We start from the raw sequence: 9,518 nt of genomic DNA, 5'->3' as shown, positions 1-9,518 counted from the left end.
CAACAAGAAAAGAATGAGCCAAATCGGTCATTTTTTTATTTTAAGATTTATTGTTTAACCATTACGTAATATTTTTTGCATAAATAAATTTTTATTTAATATTAAAGTGCCAATCTAGGCACAAAAATGTGTGAATGGAAAAGTTCTACAATATTACTGTCAAGGTATGAAATAAAAAGCTTAATAAAACAATTGCATTAAAATGCACTGTACTTAGTTTATTTACTTCTTTAATATTAAGAACCGGTTTACTGATTTTTTATTTATTATATAATTTTTTTTCGTATAATTAGAATGTTTAAATAGCATCTAGGGACATTCACCATCGGCGGTTTTTTGGAATGCTAAAAAAGAAAATAGATTTTTAGATAAATTAGTCATATTAAATTAATTTATGAAAAATTATTTATAAATATTTGTACTTTTCGTGGAAAAAAATGGGAAGAATCCTTAAATAATAAAATTAATTTTAAATACTTTATAAGCAGGAAAGTTATATAAAAATATTATTGTAACGTTTGTGTATTTAGGGGTTAGTTAAAAGACTTTAATTACACGTGAAAATGGTAGTTTTTATTTTTTACTCCCACTAGTGATGTGCGATACACTCTCATACCAATACATTTTTCCTTGGTGCTTTTTACACAAAACATTGATGGGTGAGTTCATACAATATATTGTTGGGTACATTCATACAATACATTTATGACCGCCTTCATACAATATGTTGATGGGTGCATTCATGCAAAACATTGATGGTGCGTTCATACTTTTCACCTAATATTCAATACTGCCCAGACAGTGACATTTATTGACTAACAATATTATTACACGCTTTTTTTTCTTCTTTTTAATTAACAATTCATCAAATTAACATCGGTGGTAAGGTAAGCAATAATCTGATATGTTTCATATGGTAGTTACATCAAGTTAACTCCAACCATATCTTTGAGGTGCACGACTAGCGCGCCCGCTACGAGTTCTCCAACCTCCGGTTCCTTTGCAATAACCGGTTCGGGTGTCTCTTGACCGCTTGCCGATTCTGCTTCTGAATCAGAACTGCCAGCAGTTTGACATTCATCTGAAGATGCATTACTCTCGTTCAACACTGGCAGGACTGGTTCATCCACATAGCCACCAATTGGTTTACTGCCACTGTTAACGCTATCTTGTATGTCGCACGCAAGTGGCGGTACAATTTCGATTGGTTTTACATTACGCGGCTCTGACACATTACGTTTAATATTTTCTTCAAACATTATCTCATCCCCACTGACTTCATTATTTTTTGTCTTGGCAATAAACCGTCGGTTGCGTCTAAAATAATTATCAAAATTGTCCCTAACAATATATGCTCGACCATTTACATTGCCTGCAATTGTCCCGTAGTTCCACACCTTCCCATTCTTCTTAAATATAACAAGATCACCCATGTTTAAAACTGGCCATGCTTTTGCGTTCCGGTCGTAATAATACTTTTGCTTTTCTTTTTTTTCTTTAATTTTGTTCTGAACAGTTTCCTCACTTAGATTGTTGCGACGCAGCAACGAATCCGCAATCGGCATTCTTGTTTTTATCAAACGACCAAAAAACAACTCTGATGGAACCAATCGCATGCTTGCCACAGGACTTGAGTTATACTCCAAAATACGATACTGATAATTATTCGTATCCCGGTCCTCAACACAACGTTTCAAAATATTTTTCGCTATCGCGACACCTTTTTCGGCTAGTCCATTGCTTTGTGGATATCGAGGGCTCGAGAATTTCATGATTATATTGTGACCATTCGTAAACTCCTCAAACTCTCTAGAATTAAATGGCACATTATCTGCTTTGATTACCGTCGGATATCCAAGTTTGTTGAAATTACCTTTCAATTTTTCAATAAGGTGGCGTGCTGTTTTGTTTTGAACATGTTCTACGATTAGGTAACCCGAATACGAATCAATTAAAGACATAAAATCCTGCCCCGCATATTCAAACAAGTCAACTGCCACCAAATGAAATGGATACTGGATACTGAACCAGTTCTTCTTTTTGATTGCTACGGGTAAACTTTTCACAAATGGCACAAGATGTTACAATTTCCTTTATCTGACTGCTCATGTTGGGCCAGTAGTACAGCATTCTTGCCCGTGCAAGAGTTTTTTCAATTCCCAAATGTGCCGCATGTAACCACTTACTGAGTTTATCTTGCAGCTCCTTTGGAATTACCAGTCTATGATCACGAAAAAGTAAGCCATTCTAAAAATGAAGTTCATTCTTAAACTTGTGAAACACACGGCTCAGATCGTTAAGTAAATGATAGTTTGGCCAACCGTTTTCCACATATCGACAAATTCTCAACAATTGCTCATCATGTTCAATTGTTGAACCGTACAAATCAAAATTTTGTTTTGATAAACATGCCGATTTAGTGACTGAATGAATAATTCCAGTTAATTCCGTATCTTCCATACATTCTGACAATTGAGCTCGTGAAAGGCAGTCGGCCACAAGCATTTCTTTTCCGGGTTTGTAAACTACTGTCATTTTCGGATATCTCAAAAGTGACATGAACATCCGCTGAAGTCGCATTGTTACATCGTCAATATCCCGTTTGATCAACGTCTCCAATGGCTTGTGATCACTCTCAACCGTAAACTCACGTCCATACAAAAAATAATGAAACCGCTGACAAGCGAAAACGATGGCCAACAACTCCTTCTCGATCTGAGCCCATTTTTGTTCACTTTTACTTAACGTTCGAGATGCATATGCTACTGGGTGTCCGTTTTGCACCATTACACAACCCAGCCCATCTCTTGATGCATCCGTTTGCACAATGACCGGTAACTTAGGATCATAGATAGCCAACACAGGTTCAGATGTTATGATATTAAGCAAATTTTTAAACTCCAATTCATGATCTTCCGTCCATTTAAATTCGACATCATTACGCGTTAGGTTGCGCAACCTCGCTGATTGCTTTGACAAATTAGGAATAAATTTTGCCACATATTTAAGAATGCCCAAAAATCTTAGAACGCTAGCTTTATCTCCCGGTTTTTTCATTTCCAAGATTGCATCCCGATACTTCAAATCCACTTTAAATTTTCCTTCCGATATAATATTTCCCATAAATTTAATTGCCCGTTTTCTATATTGGATTTTATCCGGATTAAACTTAATATTATTTGCCCGCGCTCGTTCAATTACTTTATTCATGATGCGATCATGTTCTTCTTCCGTTTCCCCGCAAATACCTATGTCATCAAAATAGATTATAACTCCCTCAATGTCTCCAAACATTCTAATCATTTCACGCTGAAACAATTCCGGAACAAAATTAAGTCCGAATGGCACGCGATTGAATTTAAACCTCCCAAACGGAGTCATAAACGTTGTTAAATTAGAACTTGCTTCGTCTAATTCCATTTGCCAATAACCACTTTTCAAATCAAGAACCGAAAAAATTCTTTTATTTGCCAAACCCGACATTAAGTCATCAACCGTCGGAATCAAAAAATGTTCCCGCCTAATACATTCATTGAGTGGCTTAGGATCTAAACAAATTCGAAGTTCATTTGAGTTAGGCTTTTCAACTATCTGTACATTGTTGACCCAGTCAGTGGGGTAATCCACGTGTGCGATGATTCCATCCTGTACCATTTTATCAAGTTGCGACTTCAATCTATCTAACAATGACATTGGTATCCGTTTCTTATAGTGCAGGACTGGTTTGGAGTTTTCTTTCATATTTATTACGAATTTTCCCGGAAATTTACCCAACCCCTCAAAAACATCACGATTATTTTGCAAAAACTCCTCCCTTGTTTGTGACAAGCACACGACCGACCCTACATCAGTTCGCCTTACCAATCCGAATCTTTCACATGACTCGAGTCCTAGAATCGGTTCGCACACGTCATCGACAACAATAAAGTGAGACGACTGTTCCGTATTTGACTGTTCATCCAAACATTTTAATTTAACTGTTCCGAAAACACTTACTTTATTTCCATTATAATCATAAACCGAATAATTTTCATTTTTGTTTTCTAATCTTATTCCAAAAGTTTTAAATATCCTGGCCGGAATGCAGTCCACATCCGATCCTGTATCAAGCTTAAACCTAACCAATTTATTCGCTATTCGGTATTCCTTGTACCATCGCTTCCTCTCATTTCCAACATAGTTTGAATTTATTCTATAAATACAATCTACCATAATAAACCTATTCGCACTTTCATCAATGTTTTGTACAAAATTACCTGTGCCTTCCCAGTTGAGGGAGTGTTGCTGTTGTTTTACATGATTATAGCTGCTGTCCGGTTTCGTTCCTTTGTTGCCCGTTTGCTTTCCTTTTGATTTGCACCAACGTTGGAAATGACCTTTGCGTCCACATGATCGGCAATTGATATCTCTAGCTTTGCATGTTTCCAAATGCCTTGCTGCGAAATCGCCACCACAGTTATAGCAACGACGTGCTACTGCGTTGACTGTTTCCTTTGGCTCCTGTTCAGCCACACTGTTAACACTTGTTTGACTAGTTGTGTTCAACAACGCCTTATGTGCATTTGCAGCCTCATACATCTTGCACGTTTCAATGACTTTCTGCAATGACTCATCCTTTCCTTCCAATAACTTCAATTGTAACTTCTTGTCATGCACACCAATGACAATTCGTACCTTCAACATACGATCATTGTATGATTGTCCATCCAATTTGTATTCACAAAACTCGATCTGTTTTCGAAGCTCTGTTTCAAACTCAACAAAAGGCTGCTTTTCTTTTTGTACAATATTGTGAAATTTGAACGATTCCATTAGTATGTTCTTCTTTGGTATACAATATCCATCAAATGCTTTCAAAACATCATCCAGGGATCGCGGATTATTATTGGAATTTGGTGACACAGCCTCAGCATTTTGATTTCCCAGAATCCCATCAGTTGTCCCATCGTTCGGGAACAATGTGTTGTATATCTCCATAGCTTGGGAGCCGATTAACCACAAAAACGTTGCTATTTTTTCTGGTTCCGTTTTAACATTTTTCCCCGTTGCCATCATGTACATTAAAAATGTACGTTTCCACATTGGCCACCCCTTCGCCAAATCTGCGCAGTTCAATTCCGTTGGCAGTCGCTCGTTCGACATGAGTTTGAGTTAAATGTACGAATTTTCAAACAATAATCCAAAATATTTACGACAAATATTTTTATGATGCTAAACTGGTGATTATATCGACTCTCCACCGCGTGATGTCCTCAAAATCCGACGATTTACAAAATGGCGTTCAATTTCCCAACAGGAAGCCTTTGTTCGATGCCGCATATAATTCGATTGTCGTTAATCCACAAAAATTGGCTATCGTCTTGGTAATCCACTTTCCATAATATTTTTCAGTCGTTGTTTAATAATTTTGCCCCTGACACCATGTAACGTTTGTGTATTTAGGGGTTAGTTAAAAGACTTTAATTACACGTGAAAATGGTAGTTTTTATTTTTTACTCCCACTAGTGATGTGCGATACACTCTCATACCAATACATTTTTCCTTGGTGCTTTTTACACAAAACATTGATGGGTGAGTTCATACAATATATTGTTGGGTACATTCATACAATACATTTATGACCGCCTTCATACAATATGTTGATGGGTGCCTTCATACAAAACATTGATGGTGCGTTCATACTTTTCACCTAATATTCAATACTGCCCAGACAGTGACATTTATTGACTAACAATATTATTACAATTATTTTATAGTCAAAGGACTAGCTCTTTCTTTTGAAATATTTTTTTTTTTCGCTTTGTATTTTTTCAATATTAAAATATTTAGTACTAAAATATATTGTAGTTCATCTAAAAATCAGTAGAATAATTATTTTTTTTGTTTCTTTACTTACAAAGTTGTCGCAGGCAATTCTCTGTCTTCAGAATGCATAGATTGTTGAATGATTTGGTCTCACCAGCATCGTCCGTGCCACACACAGGTTTAAAGTCCTGCAAATCGCAATTCAGTTGACATTTTACATTCGTATCGGATATCGCGAACGAATGCACGAATGTGATGGCGTACAGGACAACTGTTGGGGAAGAAAAGACATTTTTTGGTTTACGTTTACGTTTTTATTTCGATAAGAGTCACAAATTAAAACAATAATTATGCATAGGTATATAATTACTTATGAGAACAGACCAAAAAAAGGGCTTTGAAAATATCTTTCTGATAAATAGATATGTACTGCATTCCTTAAACTTTCGGTCCTTACCGCCACTATTTAGGTTTGTGCAGATCGAACCTTAGTTTGTCCTTTAGTAGACATCATTTAGGATGTCAACGCTTTTTGTGAATATAAAGAGCTCTTGTGATCCCAATATGGAGATATCATGTAGTTTACCAAACTGAGTAGCTCCTTTTACATATTTACCCTGAAGGGAAACTACGAACTTGTGTATATTTTGATGCATAAATCAATTGCATCGTTTTCTAAAACATCGAAGTACCTAGCTATCTAGATTACTAACTCCTTTACCTTTATTTTTATCTTTATACTCTGGTGTTCTTATAAAAACGAAGTGTTTAAATTTACCTTGGTCTTCATCTTTGTTTTTATCATTTATAACTTTGCCTTTATCCTTTTCATCTACATATTCACCTAGAAAATGTGAGGTGCGATGATATGATAAGATGTTATGTGATATGGTGTCAGGTAGTGCCTTGTAATGTGAAGTGATATAATAGGATGTCATATCATGCAAAATGATATCACATCATATGATGTTCTCTTATATGATGCCATATCTTGTGTATCCATAACAAAATCGATATTAACTTCGATAAAATATCGATAACAAATTCTTTAGAAAGTATCGATAGCAAAGTCGATAGCAATATCGATAATAAAATCGCTACAAATATTCATTATTACATCGATAAATCCCGACAATCCCGAAAATCTCTAAACTCCCGAGATAGTTCCCAGATTGAGTCCCTGTGTCTCTATCTACATATACATTTTGTCGTCTAAAGTACAAAACCGCGTATCAACAAAATGCAATACCGCGTATGTAAGGTTGCATACGTTATTTTCTAGAGAGTAAAAACACTCATATTTCAAAATGGTTCTCTTTCTTAATCAGCAATCGCATTTCTGGCTAGTATATTTCAAAAGTCGGCCGCTGTGGTGTAGTGGTAAGCAGTGCGCGCTTTCACTCATCAGCACCTGGGTTCAAACCCTGGTCAAAGCAACATCGAATAAATATAGAAAATAGGTTTTTTATTAACAGCGGTCGTCCCTCGACAGGCAATGGCAAACCTCTGAGTGTATTTCTGCCATGAAAAACAGCTTCTCATGAAAATACAATCGCCGTTCGGAGTCGACGTAAAACGGTAGGTCCCTCCGCTTTGTGTGACAACATCAAGGCGCACGCCACAAGTCGGAGGAGAAGCTCGGCCAAACACTAACATATGTGTAAGCGCCAATCTATTATTATTATTATATTTCAATACGAATGGATTAGGATTGAGCCAAGAGCTTATGTGAGCAAATCCAATTTTCCAGAATGACGAAACACTGTTTTGTAATTTAAACGACGATATGTAATTACCTTTATTTTAATCTTTCTTCCTCTATCTTCATCTTCATCTTTTTCTTTATATGTACTTATCTTTATTTTTACCTTTATGTTTATCATTTTCTTCATCTACATATTCTCCTTCACCTTTGCCTTTATATAAGAAAAGTGAAGTAAAATGTTTAAGAAATTTTTACTTTTGTTGAAATAACTAAAAAATAGAACGAAACTTTAGTTTTTATAAAATAACTAAACAAAGTTATTGGCAGATGTTTTACAGACTTGGTAGATTTTTTTTTCAAGTTGATGGTAAATATTCGTTTTCGCCAGTGGTAACCCTGGACATGACCTCCAATACGTGCATGGGTATGTATGTATGTGTACATACATATTTATGTAGCAAAAAATGTGTTTTTGGCATTTTAGATTAGAATATTTCGAAAACTTGATTCGGAAAAGCTATTCTGACTTCAGATTCGGATTCAGAACGTCAAAAAGCTTCGCAGATATGCAGCTAGTTTCTGGTTAGAAACTCAAATTAAATTTGCCGGTCTGTGTTATTTAAAAGGCCTCAAGAATAGTCTTCCAAAAAGGCTTTTTCCGCAAATTGGCATTAAGAAGATAGTATCTATTGCTAATAGTATTAAAGTTTTAAAATAATCAGCATTATCATGACTTTTATTTTCCCCGATCCGGTTCACTTTTCAATTTGGTTTTCATGTATTTACTATGGGCGGATGAAAAATTTTCGGGTGAATTTTTTTTCGGGCGAAATTCAGGATAAGTCAGAATGTGAATAATATGCCTTTTATATTTTATCTGTCGAATACTTTTCTTGTGTTAAAGCATCTGTGCCTATTCAGGTGAATCAAAACGTATTGTTTGATAAAAAGACGCATAAAATCCCATATATATATATATATATATATTTTATTTTTACACTACACCTACTACATTATTTATAAATTTGAATCTTTCAATATGTAGGAGCAGCAATATACCAGCTGCCAGAAACATATTTGCCAGAAATTCATAACTAACAAACACCTTACACCCCTCTCTAAATATGGCCTCGTGCATATACAATACTTATATGTGTAAATATGTACCTACAAAAAATACACACATACATATCTGTTTTTGATAAATGCAAATAACAATAGATTGGAATTGCGCTGAAAATGCCCATAGAATAGTTAATCAACACCAGGCATTAGGTGTTTTTTTTTTTTATAAAATTACTTCATTACCCATTTTAGTCCGATTTCATTTTTACTCGGAAGTTTCCTAGCAGATGTACATTCATACATACATACTCGTAAAAACAAATTATAATAACGCTGACTCTTATCTGATCAGTGCGCAAAAACCCCACCAACAACAATTCCACACATGAGATATATGTACATATGCATGTATGTACATACATATGTATATAGAAAATCACAACACGCGAATCAATTGACGCCAATTGGTCTGGCCGATTGCATGCCAGACTCATCGCAAAGTCACCTCGGACACGCCGACCTTTCTGACCACCCAGCACTGTGACAATTGATTGTGTGCTGGTGATTCTGTGAGTAATTTTAAATGGCGTAATAATAATAATACCTAATTTTTATAAAATGTTTTCACGTACAATGTACATATGTACATATGTATGTATTTATGTATGCCAATTTAGAAAATTATTTGTAAGTACTCGTAATGAACAAAACAAAGAAACGAAAACAAGTAAGGATTTGTAGCCGGTTATATGTATCTATGTACATTAGGGCGGGTAAATTTTTATACCCGAGCGCACTTGTGCACAAGGGTATTATAACTTTGTTCACATAACGGTTGTTTGTAACAGGCAAAACGAATCGAGATAGATATAGACAAATGTATACATAAATGATCAGAATGAAAAGAGAAATCGATTAAGCGGTGACTGTCTGTCCGTCCGTC

At 35.4% G+C, this 9,518-nt stretch overlaps 2 protein-coding genes across 2 annotated transcripts in view; both read right to left on the bottom strand.

The window, feature by feature from the left end:
• Nucleotides 1-284: 284 nt before the first annotated feature.
• The window catches only part of peg (pegasus), a 25,065-nt gene continuing 15,831 nt past the window's right edge, over nt 285-9,518 (bottom strand). Inside the window, exons 2-3 of the mRNA XM_017613919.1 lie at nt 5,897-6,076; nt 285-344 (exon numbers count right to left, since the gene is read on the bottom strand). Coding sequence (XP_017469408.1) covers nt 310-344; nt 5,897-6,076 — 215 coding nt within the window. The 3' untranslated portion in view covers nt 285-309. The remainder of the gene's footprint in view (nt 345-5,896; nt 6,077-9,518) is intronic.
• On the bottom strand, nt 4,107-5,585 carry LOC108361318 (uncharacterized). The gene is made up of 2 exons (XM_017613917.1): nt 4,257-5,585; nt 4,107-4,192 (listed from the first exon to the last, which is right to left on the bottom strand). Exons 1-2 carry the CDS (start codon nt 5,140-5,142, stop codon nt 4,188-4,190), a joined length of 891 nt encoding a protein of 296 aa, XP_017469406.1. The 5' UTR covers nt 5,143-5,585; the 3' UTR covers nt 4,107-4,187.

The sequence above is a fragment of the Rhagoletis zephyria genome, unplaced genomic scaffold, assembly GCF_001687245.7.
Source record: "Rhagoletis zephyria isolate East Lansing unplaced genomic scaffold, Rhagoletis_zephyria_1.1 Rzeph_scaffold_00734, whole genome shotgun sequence".
Classification (NCBI taxonomy): Eukaryota; Metazoa; Arthropoda; class Insecta; order Diptera; family Tephritidae; genus Rhagoletis; species Rhagoletis zephyria.
The sequence above is the reverse complement of the archived record's forward strand: the minus strand, read 5'-3'. Positions and strand labels throughout refer to the sequence as shown.